At 37.8% G+C, this 16,700-nt stretch overlaps 4 protein-coding genes and 1 pseudogene across 5 annotated transcripts; 4 read left to right on the top strand and 1 right to left on the bottom strand.

Annotated features, from left to right (window-relative positions):
* Positions 1–178: 178 nt before the first annotated feature.
* Positions 179–5,383, top strand: LOC107875226 (O-methyltransferase 1, chloroplastic). Of its 2 annotated transcripts, none has more exons than XM_016721844.2 (7): positions 179–714; positions 862–1,016; positions 1,096–1,216; positions 3,807–3,931; positions 4,654–4,782; positions 4,880–5,053; positions 5,144–5,383. In XM_016721844.2, the coding sequence occupies exons 1-7, from the start codon at positions 531–533 to the stop codon at positions 5,213–5,215; spliced, it is 960 nt and encodes a 319-aa protein (XP_016577330.2). In that variant the 5' UTR covers positions 179–530; the 3' UTR covers positions 5,216–5,383. The 2 variants fall into 2 exon arrangements, with proteins under 2 accessions (XP_016577330.2, XP_016577329.2); XM_016721843.2 differs by having other exon boundaries at positions 256–714; positions 4,654–4,794.
* Positions 5,384–5,570: 187 nt separating this feature from the next.
* LOC107875228 lies at positions 5,571–6,562 on the top strand (annotated as a pseudogene).
* A 1,493-nt stretch (positions 6,563–8,055) lies between these two features.
* Positions 8,056–9,597, top strand: LOC107873755. The gene has a single exon (XM_047414616.1). It carries the CDS (start codon positions 8,056–8,058, stop codon positions 9,595–9,597), a length of 1,542 nt encoding a protein of 513 aa, XP_047270572.1.
* Positions 9,412–13,593, bottom strand: LOC107875225 (pentatricopeptide repeat-containing protein At4g20770). Its single transcript, XM_016721841.2, has 2 exons — positions 10,818–13,593; positions 9,412–10,658 (listed from the first exon to the last, which is right to left on the bottom strand). Exons 1-2 carry the CDS (start codon positions 13,080–13,082, stop codon positions 10,620–10,622), a joined length of 2,304 nt encoding a protein of 767 aa, XP_016577327.2. The 5' UTR covers positions 13,083–13,593; the 3' UTR covers positions 9,412–10,619.
* LOC107875227 (pectinesterase-like) lies at positions 13,347–15,315 on the top strand. The gene is made up of 2 exons (XM_047414226.1): positions 13,347–13,481; positions 14,501–15,315. The coding sequence occupies exons 1-2, from the start codon at positions 13,406–13,408 to the stop codon at positions 15,178–15,180; spliced, it is 756 nt and encodes a 251-aa protein (XP_047270182.1). The 5' UTR covers positions 13,347–13,405; the 3' UTR covers positions 15,181–15,315.
* Positions 15,316–16,700: the final 1,385 nt, after the last annotated feature.

Here is a 16,700-nt window from a genome sequence, read left to right as displayed (position 1 = left end):
TAAATTTACCAAACATAATCTGCTTACCAAATATATTATGTAATTATAGTATTTCAGTGTCTTTCTTGAAAAAGATTATCTAAACATAATCTGTTTATCAAAAACACTTTTCAAATAAATTTACCAAACATAAATTATTTTTTCTTTTAAAACACCATATTAAAAAAGTATTTTTTGTAACAACAATTTCAAACGTGCTAATTCGCTCCGACACTAATAATTCACCAACTGCAATTTTAATTCGATTACCAATGTTAATTCGATAATCTATTATCAATAAGTCATTAAGCTAATTTTGATTCAATTTTGAATAGCCGTAATTGAAAGTTGAGGTTTGCTTCAGTTTTCCACTTCTGGGAAAAAAAGTAAGTAATAATTAAAAGATAGATGTTCGCTTGAGGGAATTTTTTCTCTTAATTAAGCGTCCCCAACATATATTTTGTTGGGGGAGGGGGTCGAAGAGAAGAGCCTAATTGGGCAATTTGAGCATTTTGGTTGTGTGTTTCCTCATCTTATAATTGTGTGTGGGTATGGAAGTGTTAGCCGGGTTGGGATGGAGGGTTGATTGTTGGGGGTTATCAAGAGGAGGGAGGAGCAGTAGCACATATTTGAACAACATTAGAGCTGGTGCAGCAAGCTTCAATGAAAATGACCCTTTCTTCCAGGCCGCCATTCAACGTGCTTCACTTCGTCTTCGCGAGTCTCACTCTCCAGGTTTTAAATTCACCACAATCACTGCTACCCTCTTCTAATTTGGATTCAGCTCCAATTGTTCATATGATGAAATTGAGCACAATAATTTGTTATTTGATGATGCGCACATACTTTTGAAGGATGTCTGTCTATCTGTTGCTTTTGCAGATCCTCTCCTTATCGACCCATATGTTGGCTGCCTTCTTCCTTATAATACTCCCGAAGACATGGAGGATCAACAGCTGCATCCCTACTGTCTCGCAACTAAGTTTATTGATGACAAGTTGCTCCAAACAATGCAATCAACTGATGGACTGAAACAGGTATGAATTACCAATACCAACAAGGATCTAATTCATTGGTTTTCACAACAATGGACGCAATTCTACAGACATGCTACAGGTTGTTTTGTTAACAGATGGCCTGGATACGCGACCTTACAGGCTCAATTGGCCAACATCAACTTTAATATTTAATGTATGCCCCGAGAAAGTATTTAGAGGAGCACTTCAGAAGCTTCAAGGTTTTAACATCCTTCTCACTTTTTGTGTGTGTTTGTTTCAATCCCTTATTTTTGGTAGTCGGCGTGTGGACAAGTAAGTCATGGGAACCAATGCACAACTTACACCATTCTGCATCTCCTCTAGATTCCTATATATGAGATTCTCTATTTTTAGTTTTGTTTTTGATAAAGAGACTGCTATTTATGAGATACGGTTTACAAATATTCATGCTTTTCAAAAGATTAGGCCAGCTATATAATTTCTTCTACATTCTTTCATATTCGGGCGGGGGGTGATTTAGGTATAATCTTTGAAACAATAGTTTTTAATAAATCGAACAGACAATGGTTTCCTCCATTTTCCTTTCAAAGCTACCATCTTTTGGTGGCCTAAGATGTTTTCAATATCTAGATTGTTACCTGCAGATGCAAATTCCCTAATACATGAAAATTCTGCTATCTAGCGCTAATTTTATTCTGTTCTTTCCTCCAGCTGAGTGCAGTAAAAGATCCCTTTTTTTAAAAAAATAAAAATGGTAATGTCATATTCCTCCTTAATGCTGGAGACCTCCAAAAAGACACACAAAGGAGCAAAAGTAAACAAAGAGCCTAAAAGATTAACTATCTGTTCTATTTCCTCTATACGTTCCTCTTTATAGTACTAGACAATTACAAAGAGAAAATGGTTCTTTCTTCCCCCTCTTCTGATCCAGCAACTAAGTAAATCAGCAGTATGTTCTGGCATACAAAGTAAGAGATCCCTTTCTTTTTCCTTTTTCCCATTTTTGTAGAAACTATATCCTTATGTGGATGCTTGCTTCCATCTTTGTCCCAATTCTTCCCAGCTCATGTATCTGAAGAAGAAAATGGTTCTGTCCTGTCACTAAGACCTACTATCTTCTATATAAGGAAATAAAAGGTATCTTAAAGGAGCTTTTGTATATCTGTTACAAGGGAGAAGACTTAGGAGTTACTTTACCTTGCTAAGCCAACAATTTTTTTTCTTTTGGGATAACTGTGGTGTCCAGGCCCCTTTTGTGGGAATACACTGGGTATGTTGTTCTTGTTGTCGTCATGGTGTCCGGGCCAGCACCTCGACTAGGTAACTCTGTCCACCAAGGCTAGAACATATGGGAAGAAATCAGCTAGTGTTTATCTTCGGTTGGGAATTGAACCTTGAGACCTCATGGTGCTCAACCCACTTCATTGAATCAATAGGCCACACCCTTTAGTGCAAAACCAACAGTTTTGGTAGTAGCAAAACCTTAATACCCTAGAGTAACTTGGTTTCTCCTAAAAAGTCTAAACCTAGACTAGTAAAAATTAAATTTCAAATCTTGTAAAAAAAAGTTCTTTCTTTTTGTGACTCCAAATAACCATGCTATCTAGTTCATAAAAGATATTATTATCACTATTTCCTATCTATGTCTGCCATTTTATTTATTTTTTGTTTTATTTATATCTATCTTCTAGTTAGAATTCACTTAATAAAGGTTATAAAAAAGAAACTATCTATCAATCAATCAATTATATCTCAATTCCAAACTAGTTGAGTTGCCTTCTGGTTATAAGTAAAATGGAATATAATGAGAGCCGAGAGGAATCTAGTTACAAGCAAACTGATTTTTTCGGGGGGATAAAGAAGTGATGAGCTAAAGGTTTTTTGGGGGATATACTGATAAGCAGAAGTTATATTTTGGGTATAAAGAAGTGATAAGCTTAAAGGCTGTTCTCTTTTACTCGAGTGAAGGTGAATAAAAATCTCAATTTCAATTGAAAGAAGAAGTTGAATGAAACTTGATTCATCTGTTATTATAGGTAGACAACGCTAACAAAGATAAAGTTGCAGACGTATAAAGAAATTGATTCATCATTTGTAACATCTATCTATCCTGCAATTCCAATCATCGGATTCATGAGTAACTCTTGGGTGAACTACTAAAAAAATAAGAGTTGTATTTTCTAACTTCATCAATATATGGAACTTAACTTTTTTTAGAATCAATTTCAAAAATCGTTTCTTAGAATTTGGTGAATTGTATCAAATCCATTTTCTATTTTAAAGCGTACACTTATAAAGCAAGAAAACTTTTTTGTTTTACTTTAATTTAAGTTTGACTCATTAGATTCAATAGTACATTAAAATTTGAGAGATGCCAACGGATGACATGGTTCATAAAAACAATTTTGAGATTAAAACAACTATAACCAACGTAGTATGATATATTAACAAATGTACTACTAGTATTTTTGGTAAGAAAAGAACTAAAAACAGGAAGCAGCTATGTGTTCGATCTTCTCTTTACACCAAAAGTAGGAAGGATCTTTTGTTACTCTCAATGTAGACTCGCTATTTTGAAAGGATCGTCTATTTCTTCCATTGCTCAGGCATCAAAAGAGACATAGTTAGCTATAATTATTTGTGAGCTTAGTGAATTCTTGATTAGACTTCCATGCTTTTTTTGATGGCATCTATGACTTATATTATGGCTGTGTTTGAAGATTAATGTTTTCCTTCCTTGATTTTCATTTTACCATTTTTTCTTTATTCCTATGTTGGTTTGATGAGCACATGAAGCATATCCTTATGATACTGTTGTGGATGGCATAGGTGCTGGGGCTAAGGTTCCAAGAGGATGCATGTCTTTTCATGTCCCATCAGACTCTTTTGACATAGAAAACATACTGCGCAGTAAAGGATTCAGTGGTACAAGACCAAGTATATGGGTTTTTCAGGTGAATATATGGTCTCTGGTTATTACTTTTAACCTTCTTTGAAGAATGAATTCATTTATGGCGCTTACAGAATTAGAGTTTTACCCCTGCTGACTCTTTATCCAAACAAGCTCAAACAAAAGGAGGATTTTTACTCACCTCTTGTCCACCAGAAAAGACTAACTAGAAAAGAAAACAAAGAGCATGGGCTGCATGGCATATAGATCGAAAATTTCAGATATCTTTTGGCATGACAGTGAGCATCTTCCTAGAGTACAATTGTTTATGTTTCTGTCTTTGTGCTCCAAATTGTAGCAAACTTCTCGTTAATGGTGAATTTTTTCCATCTTTGGCTTCATTTGTCTTGGCTACTAATCTCACTGAAATATTATCACGATATGTATAATCCCCACTCATCATCCGCCCTCTTCTTTTCTCACCCTTCGTTCTCCGTTGGACATAAATGTATGTGGAGCTTACTTATATACTGAAAGAGGGTGGTGATTTGATGTCTTCTGCATGTAATGGCTATTGTGGTAGTTCACATTCCTAAGAGTCGCTTTTATCGGCATCATCATTACAGATCTTCTTGCACTTCTAGAGGTCACCTTGTGTTCAAAGTGCCACTTTTATCATAATTCGAGTTTGAAATTGCTATAAGTTTTATGGTCAATAGTGTGCAATTGATGTGGAATTATGATGTACAGAGTATCTTATCACTAACAAGAGAACCTCATTTGTAGGGATTGCCTATTGTGAACTTGGAAAGTTTTAAAGATATCTTGTCCATTATAAGTAATTTAGCGATGAAGGGATGTCTTTTCTTGGGAGAACTTCCTGTCTGTCTGGCTGAAATTGATGCTGGAGACCAGGTTTGTGCTCTGGTAAATTGAGCACAGTTTCTTTGTTCAATTAAATCATTAGAATCCTCAATTTATTATGACAATCTAATTCCTGGTTTGTGTTCAGTCTGCCACAAAGAAGTGGCTTGACGTTCTGTTTATGAGCTATGGTTTTCGGGTGAAGATGATTGAATATGATGAAGTTGCACGAAACCTCAGAAAAGATTCTGCAAAAAGAGCATCAGGAGTCGGGGCAAGCATACTTTTTGTTGCAGAGCATCTATGTTTCTCTGATGATCAGGTAGATTTACTACGCTGATATAGTTTTGTCCAAATGTATTCTCATTCCCTTGAGATCCCGAGCATCTGAACATAATTGGTATCCTAACAGATGGAAACCTGGAGGACAGAATTTCAGAGAATAGAGGAAGAAGGGGATGAAGAAGGCTTTGAGGAGCTCTAGGGAAGTTGGTATAGTTTATTCCTTTGGGATCAGGATTTCAACTGTCCGTTTTTGGAACGCCAGTCCTAGTACTATTTCCTATAGTGTATTTTCCCTTAGTTATGACAGTTGAATGTTCATTTTGCTATATTTTTCCTTTGATAAATCATGTGCAACACCTTAGACCGAGCTTTTATTAGCATTAGTTGCAACGTAGCAGCAAACTTACCATGTGCATTCTGCTACATATGAGTTGGCAATGACTTGGAGGCATGGAGCCTTTTAGTTGCAGTAAGTCATATTGCAGGAAAATGATACAAGCACAGAAAATGATAAAAGCTAAATACTTTTGCCATATATATTACCTCCTACTACTATGGATAGCGGTGTAGTATTTAATTACTTACTCCAACGTATCCCTGAACTGCAGTCGGCAATCTTTACATGTAATACTCGTACCATATATTCCTTTTCCACCGCCCCAGCCCTAGCCTATATATCGAGCAGCTGTTTGTTGTTTCATTCCCAATACATCCTTAGCTATACTTCAATTTTTTTCTCACAGCATGCATATAATGTATAGATTGAGTTCGGTACTTGTACTTAACTCTGTTGGCCTCCTCAGCCCTCGCGCTTTTCCTCCTTGTCTTAATTAGCAGCCCAAAATCAGAATCCAGCGTAGTTGTAGTAACCACTCCACATGTTCACAAAAGCATGCAAATAATTATAGCCCAATCCCATTGCGAGGGCACACTTCACCCTGAACTTTGTGTTTCCACTCTCTCATCGTTCCCAGATCTCCACCGTAAATCCATTGCCGAGATAATCTCTTCTACGGCCGTGGGCGAGGTCAGAGACTCCGCCCACAACTGCAGTCACCTCCGTCGCCATATCCCAAAGCTTGAACCTATTGAAAGACGTGCGCTTGAAGATTGTCTTCAACTCTTGGCAGACACTGTTTCCGAGCTCAGAACTGCCCTCACTCATCTCTAAGCTGCTGCTGCTTCCAAGCACGTCGAAATCCAAACACTTCTCAGTGCTGCAATGACCAATGAGGACACTTGCCTCGATGGACTCTTGCACACCAAAAACAACTTGAGCAGTTACGTTGAGGACAATCTGCACACCATCTCCCACCACGTCAGCAACTCCCTGGCCATGCTCAACAAGATTAAGAGTACTGTTGAAAGTTACTTTAAGAATGCAACTATTTTTCCCTGTTTTCTCCAGATTTTTTTAAGTACAATCCTAGTTAAATTAGAAAGTCCTATCTTTGGTAGGAAACTAATTAGTTATTCTAATTTTAGTAGAGGTAGGTTGTTTCTTTGCCCTATTTTTAGTTGGAATAGCAACTATTTAAGTTGCTAAGTTGATGATCAATTATAGACTTTCTTTTAACAAGAAAATAATCTCTCTTCTTCAAACTCCATCTCTGTTTCTGCGGCTAGCTTTTAAATTGAATTCCTGCGTTGTTTCCCTTTAACGGTTTTAGACCAACAATTGGTATCAAAGCCTTAATCTTAAGGGACCTGTGAGTGTGTGCATCAATATGATCCAGTGGATACCATGAACGGAGAAGCAAATTTTTCTTTAATGGCACCACCAACTTTCGATGGAGAAAGTTATCGAATCTGGGCAGTTAGAATGCGGATATATCTGCAAGTTTTAGATCTCTGGAAGCTGTTGAAGCTGAATATGAGATAGCTCCCTTGCCGGACAATCCCACGGTGGCGCAGATTAAAACTCACAAGAAGAGGAAAATCAGGGAATCAAAGGCACTGGCATGCTTATTTACTGCAGTTTCATCTAATATCTTCACTCATATCATGTCTCTTGAATCAGCGAAAGAGGTATGAGATTATCTCAAAACTGAGTATGAAGGAGATGAAAGGATTCGAGAGATGCAAGTGTTGAATCTGTTACGTGAGTTTGAGCTGCAAAGGATGAAAGAAAGTGAAATCATAAAGGAGTACTCTGACAGACTCCTTAATTTAGCAAATCGCATCAGATTGTTGAATTCTGCTTTCAATGATTCAAGGATCGTTGAGAAAATCCTAGTAACGGCACCTGAAAAATTTGAGGCTACCATAACAACCTTAGAAAATACTAAGAACTTGTCCAAGATGGCACTTGCAGAGCTCTTAAGTGCTTTTCAAGCGCAAGAGCAACGACGTGTTACGAGACAAGGAGGAGCTGTCGAAGGTGCCTTACCAGCCAAACATCATGATGATGGACGTTCTAAGAAGAAGAAGAATAAAACGCACCAACCAACTGATGAAGAAGGTGCAACGCACAACAACAAAAACAAAACAGGTGGTTTCAAAGGAAACTACCCTCCTTGTAAGCATTGCGGCAAGCTCGGGCATGCACCTTTCAAGTGTTGGAAGAAGCCTGATGCTAAGTGCACTAAGTGCAATTAGCTTGGGCATGAAGCAATCATCTGTAAAAATAAAACTCAGCAACAAGATGCAGAGGCTCGAGTTGTTGATGAACAGGAAGAGGATCAATTCTTTGTTGCATCATGTTTAGCAAGCAGTGTCTCAAGCGAGTAGTGGCTGATCGATAGCAGATGCACAAATCATATGACTTGCGATAAAGATCTTTTTAAAGATTTGAGCCCTACTAAAGTTACAAAAGTTAGGATCGGCCATGGTGGTTATATTCCAGCAAAAGGAATGGGAACCATCACAATTGAAACACAATCGGGCACTAAAGTAATTTCTGATGTTCTTTACGTACCCGATTTGGACTAGAACTTGTTAAGTGTTGGTCAGTTATTAGAAAAAGGTTTCAAATTGTATTCCGAAGATAAACATTGCTTGATCAAGGAAGCATCTGGACAAGACCTATTTAAAGTCAAAATGAGAGGCAGAAGTTTCTCATTATATCCATTGGAAGAAGAGCGTGGATTTCACCAATCGCGTGTAGAGCTACCTCTGCTAAAAGAAGACATTCCACCCGATGATGAAGGCTGGCTTTGTCCTGGTTACGATTGCAAAGTTGACTACATTGACTTGCTTAATAATCTTCAAGGAAAAAACCTTTCCGTCGCTGACAGCTGGGAGAAAGTATATCCCAAGGACGCTGCTGCTACGTCTGGGGAGAAACTAGATGATATCTCTGGACTTCAATCGGATGACTCGGAGAATGGCCTGCCTGACATACCTTGTCCGAATGAAGTTTTTGCTAAGCATTTAGGTGAAGAAATTTCTTTGCGTGAGAATGATTTGGTGTTGTTGGGAAATAATTCTGGTCTTGCTAGGGGAGGGGGATTATGCTCTCTTAATGGATTCCAGAATATGACTCATTTGGAATATGATTCTGAGTGTAAGCTTTACTTGGAAAGCAATATTTCAGTTCAGAGGAAAGAGATGCCTGAAGCTGCTAATGCTGATAAATTATCAGAACTGGAACTTGAGAATGCTTGTGATGAGCAGCGTGAGAATGTTACTCAGTCAGATGAGCTGCCTTTGCCGAGCAATTCCCAGTTAACGCAGGTTGAATCCTGCCAGATTCTTGGCAACAATTCAGTGGGGGATTCGGCTCTCACACAGTTTGGAGATCCTTGCTGCAGAACATCAGCTGCATTGCAAGAAATCCAAAAGACAACAGGTAGTTCATCAACCGAGGAGAAACTCAAAGTTGGAGGTATAAGCACCTCTGAATCTCGTTCAAGTGGTAAAAGAAAGGCATATGGAGAAGTCACCACCAAGAGACTCTACGAATCCTTCAAGAAAAATAATTATCCTGACTGTGACGCAAAGGAGAAGTTCGAGCAAAGTAGTGGTTGGATAAAAGCATTACCTGAAGAAGCTGAGAATGAGAGGATGCATCTGATTACTATGGTGGAGCTAGTACAGCTTAAATGGTATGAGAGGTTGTTAGTTATTGCCGTGCAGGGAGCGTTTTTCAATTTTTACTTTGTGCTTTACTTGCTGTTCCCCAAGCTTGCACACAGAGTTGTTGGTCATGAGGCTATACACTCATATACTTTGTATCTTAATGATATTGATCGCGGTGAAATTGAAAATGTCTCTGCTCCTGCGATAGCATTTGACTACTGGAGACTGCCTAAGGATGCGACTCTAAAGGATGTTGACGAAGCTTATCATAGAGACGTTAACCATTTCGCATCTCCATGGGAGACATATCAGGCTGACTTGTCGATTGATCTAAGCAAGCACCATGTGCTCAAGAAATTCCTTGATAAGGTTGCTTATTGGTCAGTGAAACTTCTCAGGATTCCAACCGATTTATTTTTCAAGGAAAGATACGGTTGTCGTGCAATGATGTTGGAAACAATGGCAGGTGTACCAGGAATGATGGGAGGTATGCTGTTACATCTGAGGTCGTTACGCAAGTTCGAGCTTCTAAGGCAAAGAATTGGTGTTTGGATTTCATAAAGCAAGGAGGAGTGTTGAAAGTTGCTTTAAGAATGCAACTATTTTTTTTGGTTTTCTCCAGTTTTTTTTTAGTACAATCCTAGTTAAATTAGGAAGTCCTATCTTTGGTAGGAAACTAATTAGTTATTCTAATTTTAGTAGAGGTAGGTTGTTTCTTCGTCCTATTTTTAGTTGGAATAGCAACTATTTAAATTGCTAAATTGATCATCAATCATAGAATTTATGTTTGTTGGAGATGGGATCGGAAAGACGAAGATAAAGGATAACCGGAATCATGTTGATGGATGGACTACTTTCCGATCTGCTACCCTTGGTAACTGGTAAGTGTCTTTTTAGGCCTATCTTGTTCATTGCATGCACGTATTTGATTAATGTTTCTTGTGCATAAAGAATCAGCTTTACGTCATTAGTGTAATTTAATCCATCTCTATCAGTGCATATAAATTTAATTCTATTGTTCTAGCTAGACAATATTTGTAATTTGTAAAGACAAGACACATGGATCAACTCAATCCCAAAAGCTAGCTCATGATGGAAAAATTGCCTAAGTTTATATAGGCAAACCGCCATTCAATATTTCCCAACCAATGTAAAACACTAACTCACTCTAACACCCCCCTCAACGCCGGCTCCGATACCATATAAAGATATGACACCTAGGTCTAACTCAACCCCAAAAATTAGCTCTTAAGGGGGATATTGCCCAAGTCAATCCATTTCCCAACCAATGTCTGAATGTGAGCCTCTAACGCACTCGAACATAATTCAAGAACTATCAAGTGAGACTACTAGCTAAACCAACAACAACAACAATTAGAGAAATTACAAATTGACCAGCCCACAATATGAAGCGCACAAAGGTACTCACTGCATAAGAAGACTTTCTTGTTTTCCCTTTTTTAATCCCTAATCTCTTGCATTAGTTTAGTTCCTGGCTTCAGGCAAGTAGAGCTCAAAATGGGCTGCCAAACCCAATCCAGTCTTAGCAGGTGGCAGATTTCAACAGCCCAGCTTAGCCTAGCCTATTCAAAGCACCTCCAAAATGCTAGCTCAATCCAGCCCTGAGGAGCATCAACTTTAATATTTTTAATGGATAATGGCATTAACAAACAGGGCATCTTTCCTTTAGCTGTCTGTCAAAATTTAGAACAGCCAGCTACACTAACTAGTTACTACTACAAAAAAATTCAACCCCAGCTAAAACCAGGATCCTTGGTTACCTGCCTTTCCAACATAGCTGCTCTAATTTCCTTTGTATCATCCCATCTTCCTAACGATGTATACATATTTGCTAGAAGCACATAAGGGGCAGAGTTCTTCGGATTAAGACGGATTAACTCTTCTGCTGCCCGCCTTGCTAAGATTACATTTCCATGGATCCTACAAGAACTAAGCAAAACCTCCCAGACAAGAGAGTCATTTTTGCATGGCATCTTATCTACGAGTTCTTCTATTTCACTAAACCGGGCAGCGCGACCCAGACAGTCAATTATGCAAGTGTAATGATCAGCAAGTGGATTCAACCCATATTGTTGCTGCATGGAGTTGAATATCTTAAGCCCCAGGTCTACCAGCCCAGAGTGACTACAGGCAGTTAAAGCGGCAATAAAGGTTACAGCATCAGGTTTTCCTTCTGAATAAATCATATCTTCATACAAGAAAATAGCTTCATCTCCACGACCATTTTGTGCATAGCCATTTATCATTTCGTTCCATGTTATGGTATTCTTATAGGGCATCATATCAAACTGTACCCTGGCCCCATCTACATCACCACATTTGGAATACATGTCAATCAGAGTACTTCCAACTACAACATCATTAGCATACCCATCTTTAATTATCAGATCATGAACTTGTCTCCCTTGCGATAACGAAGATAGCTTAGTACAGCAACTCAGTGTTGTAGCAAATGAAAACTCATTAGGTAACATCCCTATCTGTAGCATTCTCTGAAAGTAAGTAAAAGCTTCTTTATCCAACGAATTATAGGATAAACCAGTAATTAGAGCATTCCAACAGACTATATCTGCTTGAGTGAGCCCATCAAAAATATGTACAGCCGCTTCTATTCTACCACATTTTAGGTACATACCAATAAGACCACTAGCAATATATATGTCTCCAGGACAGACACACTTAAATGAAGTAGCATGGACCTGCACCCCACATTCTACAAACCCAATCTCAGAACATGAACTAAGTATGATAGCCAAAGTGGTCCGATCAGGTTGCTGATTTTGAAATTGCATTTCTCTGAAAAGCTTTAATGCCTCCAGATGTTCCTCATTCTGTGAATAGCCTGAAAGAATAGCATTCCATGAAATCAAGCTAGGGCAAGCCATGCTATCAAATATCAAGCGGCCATTTTCAACATCCCCTGATTTAACACAAGCTGCGAGCATATTTATGTAAGTAACCTCATCGGGTTCAACACCCAAAGCCCGCATCCTTTCCATGTACTCCATCGCTCTTTGTTTATCACGATTCTGTCCAAACCCACTTATCATAACATTCCAAGAAACAGTACTAGTTTCCGAAAGGTTTCCAAACAACAGTTCAGCACTTTCCATGTCACCGTTTTTTGCATACATGTCAAGCAAGGAGTTACACACATGAAGGTCTCCTTCAAATCCAAGTTTAATGGTGAAACCATGAACTTGCTTCCCCTGCGTGTTAGGTAGATCTCTATCTGTCTCGCCATTCCAACCAAAACTTGAACCCCCACCTTTAGCACAAACTCTGAGTACACTAGACAATGAAATAGAATCAATCCTAATTCCACTCCTCTGTATTAACCTAAACATTTCAAACGCCTCTTCCACTTGATCAGTTTCAACCAGTCCACACATCATTGCGGTGAAGGAAACCTCATTAGGCTCATCCAACTCCCTAAACGCTATCAACGCATCCCGAGGGCACCCACATTTTACATACAAGCTCAACAAAGCATTCCCAACGTACACATTCTTGTTAAGCCCACACTTGACAGCAGAAGCATGAGACACCCTGCCACAGTCCATTTCTCCCAACCCGGCACAGGCGCTTAAAACGCTAGCGAATGTGATATGGGTGGGTGAGAAACCATGGGCGTTCATTTGAGAATAAAGCTCCAAGGCCCTTGTTGGAGTTTTTCGAGCAAATGCGCTGATGAGGGTGTTCCAGGATACAGTATTTCTTTCAGGCATATTCAAAAAGAGTTTATGGGCATTGTCAAGTTGAGGTTGCTTACAATAAGCAGTCAAGAGGGAATGCCAAGAATATATATTTGGTTGAAGCATTTGATCGAACAGGTGTCGTGCGGGCTGAATATGGCCACACTTGGAATACAATTCCATTAGACGGTTTAGGAGGAGTGTATGAGAGGAAAGGCCAAGTCGGAGTATATGGGCGTGGAGGAGTTTGCCCGCAATGTAATCTTTGTTGTCAATGGAGGTTTGTAAGACATTTACCAAGTAGCCACTCCTCCAGGCATGCTGCAGCATTATTTATTTATTTATTGGTATAATATAATAATAAAACAAACAAAGTCTCAAATTGAAAATTAGATTTCGGGAGGGTAGTAGCAGAAAAGTCCAAATCATTTAGTACTTCTAAATCAATTTCCTAAAAGACTTGGATCTTTCAATTGAAAAGCTGATGTGGGAAATAAGAGAAAGATGGTCCGGGGTGGAAGAGTAGATTTGATAAAGTGGCCTTTAAAATAGGAAACACCACACGTACACAGATACTACCAGCCAACTGCCAACCATGAATTGATGTCGTTTTCTCTTGCTAGCATCAAAGAGCGCCGGCCTTTGCCCATTGCATGCAAGGGATATGCATATCTAAACTTTTAACTTTGATTACAGCTCTCTGCCTGCCTTCCTTCCTACGCATTACTTGTAAGATTCTTTTTCTTTCACCCTAAATTCATGACACACTTAAATAATTAAAATGAAAAATGATACTATATATATGCTAAATTTTAAGGAAATTCAAATTATGTTAGAATAATTTATCCTAAATCCCGCCTATTTAAGGTCTTGAAACAGTCCATGGATATTCAGTCATCTTGAATATCTCATAAACTAATGGGTATTCATAAAAGATCAGGCCTCCAATATCCCACAAAATCATGGAATATTCGTACGGAGACCATCCTACGTTTGAGAAATACGCCATAAATGATCCTCGAATTACGAAAAAAATCAAGGGAGGAATAGATTTGTAACTATTTTGTTTATCAATAAAATTATTATTTCTTCGTATTTTTATTTGTGATTAAAGTTTATTTTTAATAAATTAAATTATGTTGAAAACAGATGCTACTTGGTATTTAAAATTACATTCAACAATGAATTGCTTTACCCTTATTTTTAATCATGTCCCCCCTACTTTGAGCAGAACCCCCTTTATGTTTCTTTTTCCCTTGAGAAAATGAGAGTATCGAGTGACCGATCACATTCACGTGGGTACTGACTGATCTGTTGTTTCCTTCATCTGAGTGTTCCAAGACCTATATATAATTATATACTTCCACTAGTTTTTTGTAATCAGTGGGAGTTTTATAATTATACTTTCGGCTTTCGCTGCTGCATTAATTCGCCCGCTTCAAAAATGGATCGCTCTTTCTCTAACTCCACACTATTCCTCCATACGCTTTCCTCCTTTCTTACCAGGTATGATCCTGTTTATCCATGGGATGTATATATTATCAATCTTGTTTATCCATGGGATCATCTTGTTGGCCTTTTAATTTACTAAGTTAAAAACAGCTTGTACGTGTTCGCCTGTATTCAATCCTCTATACAACATATCATATATATATATTCAAGTAGTAAAGACGAGCTAGCTTCTGCTCTTTTTGCAACAAGCAAGTACATCTTTTGGTGATTCTATTTGAATGCATATTATATTGCAGCGGTGGTGGGAAAAGGATTCTTAGCGAAAGGCATCACAGTTGAAAGCTACGCGGGACCAAGCAGTGGCTCAGACTTTACAGATTTCTACCAATGCAGCTTCATCGCATACCAAGACACCCTCTATGTTCATTCCTTTCGACAGTTTTATCGGGAGTGCGACGTTTATGGAACAGTCGACTTCACATTCGGAAATGCAGCCGTAGTTTTACAAAAGTGTAATTTGTATGCTCGTAAACCAAACCCGAGACAGACGAACGTGTTCACTGCCCAAGGAAGAAAAGATCCAAACCAGAATACTGGGATTTCAATCATAAAGTGCAAAGTGGAAGCTGCTGCTGATTTGATTCCAGTGCAATCATCGCATAAGAATTGCCTAGGACGTCCCTGGAAAGAATACTCGAGGACAGTGTACATGGGATCGTACATTGGGAACTTAATAGAGCCTCGGGGATGGTTAGAATGGAATGGTGATTTTGCATTGAGGACACTGTACTATGGGGAGTACATGAACAGAGGACCAGGTTCCAACACTAGCCACAAATGGCCTGGTTATAGAGTAATCAATAGTTCCATCGAGGCCGCTCAATTCACTGTTGCAAATTTCATTCACGGAGAGGAATGGATACCAGCTACAGGCTTTCCTTTTTATCTTAATTTCACTTCACTTCCTCCTAATTAATAGTAACTACTTTATAAATGTCTTCTTTATTCTCTTAAACTTTGCAAAGTCACAACAGTAGTCACAATAGCAACTACTGTTGCGAAATCTTCTTCTTTAGATTATATACCGGATGAAATCGGTTTATAAAGTAGTTTCTTGTATGTCACAATTGTATTGTAATAGATACATAAACTACATAAATTAATTGTGATATTGATCAATTTTGGTGATAATAGGTTATATATCAATTTCATATACTATGTGATTATCTCTCTGAATCAAAATCCTATGTCATTCTTTTGTATTAAATTAAGATAGAACAAATACTACCATCTTTCATACTATAAAAAGAAGAAGAAGAAAGAATCAAGATTTATAAAAGAAAATTAAAAAAAAAAACATAATAAAAGCATGAAAAGAAATAGAGATAGGAAAATATGAACGAAAAAAGTCTTTAACCGAGGTTTTTAAGAACAATGGAGAAAATAAGGTTACTATAACTAAAAAAAATTATGAGAAGAAATTCATGTAGAGAAAATTATCATATATTAACTACTATTTTTTTACATGTATTTGGTAGGTATTGTGGTGCCAGTTAGAATTGAGGTAGGTGATAGTTTAACATAATTGAAACCCAACTTAATTTATGTGGGCATATTCACTATTTCTTCGTATACTTGTTATGATGTATGAAAAAAGAAGTAACTTGTCGAATGATGTATCCAAATATTAATCACATCTGATGGGGTTGTATTCGAGACTTATTGATTGTACAATCATGGTTGTTATTTCTCATTATATTCGTGTTTGTTGCTATATTTGATGATTATTGTGGAATGTCTTGGTATCTGGACATCTTCATGAGATTTATGTTATTACTAAAGGATGTACTGATATTTAGACATCTTCACGAGATTGGTTGATATGGGGTAGGCCGGCACTAGATGTTTGAAATTTTGGTAAATAGACAAGAGTTTATTCTCTGCAGGTCATGGCTAGCGGGCGATCATAAAATCTTTAACATGTACTATAAGGTATTGGTGAATGTGATGGTTCCTTGAGTAGACCAAATTTATTTGTTGACTTGTTATATTTGATTTCTTGAGTGAACTGAGATTTATTATTATTGTCACTACTGTTGTCGGATCGGATCCATAAATGATTCGGGTTAAATCGTAAATGATTAACATATCTCTTTTATTGTCTATTTATTTATATATTTGAGACAAAGTGTAACATATTGTCGTTGAGTCATGATTTGTTGACTTAGATTAATGCCGATAGTCATGATCTTAACTTGAGTTGTTGTATATATTAACTTGTGCTTGACTGAATTTTGTGGTGTTATTTGAAGGGCTAAGTGCGTCGCATAATGAAGGTAAAAGTTAGCTGGTAGATGTTCATGATTTATGTAATATGTCAGTCTTCATTTAGGTGATGAAATCTAATTGTTAATAATTCAACTCTTCTTGTGAGTTTAAAATTGTGGACATTCTTACACCGCTCTACCAATTCAAGCAAGCAAACTCACTGAGACT

This window comes from Capsicum annuum, chromosome 6 (genome assembly GCF_002878395.1).
Source record: "Capsicum annuum cultivar UCD-10X-F1 chromosome 6, UCD10Xv1.1, whole genome shotgun sequence".
NCBI lineage: Eukaryota > Viridiplantae > Streptophyta > Magnoliopsida > Solanales > Solanaceae > Capsicum > Capsicum annuum.
The sequence above is the reverse complement of the archived record's forward strand: the minus strand, read 5'-3'. Positions and strand labels throughout refer to the sequence as shown.

Bases quoted from the DNA above. Each gene is read 5' to 3' on its own strand.
- LOC107875226 (XM_016721843.2), top strand. From the start codon at position 531: ATGGAAGTGTTAGCCGGGTTGGGATGGAGGGTTGATTGTTGGGGGTTA. The intron at 715-861 runs GTTTTAAATTCA...TTGCTTTTGCAG, and splicing joins TCGCGAGTCTCACTCTCCAG to ATCCTCTCCTTATCGACCCA. The intron at 1,017-1,095 runs GTATGAATTACC...GACATGCTACAG, and splicing joins CAACTGATGGACTGAAACAG to GTTGTTTTGTTAACAGATGG.
- LOC107873755 (XM_047414616.1), top strand. From the start codon at position 8,056: ATGAGAGGCAGAAGTTTCTCATTATATCCATTGGAAGAAGAGCGTGGA.
- LOC107875225 (XM_016721841.2), bottom strand. From the start codon at position 13,082: ATGCTGCAGCATGCCTGGAGGAGTGGCTACTTGGTAAATGTCTTACAA. The intron at 10,659-10,817 runs GTAACCAAGGAT...GATGCTCCTCAG, and splicing joins CAGCTATGTTGGAAAGGCAG to GGCTGGATTGAGCTAGCATT.
- LOC107875227 (XM_047414226.1), top strand. From the start codon at position 13,406: ATGCAAGGGATATGCATATCTAAACTTTTAACTTTGATTACAGCTCTC. The intron at 13,482-14,500 runs GTAAGATTCTTT...ATTATATTGCAG, and splicing joins TTCCTTCCTACGCATTACTT to CGGTGGTGGGAAAAGGATTC.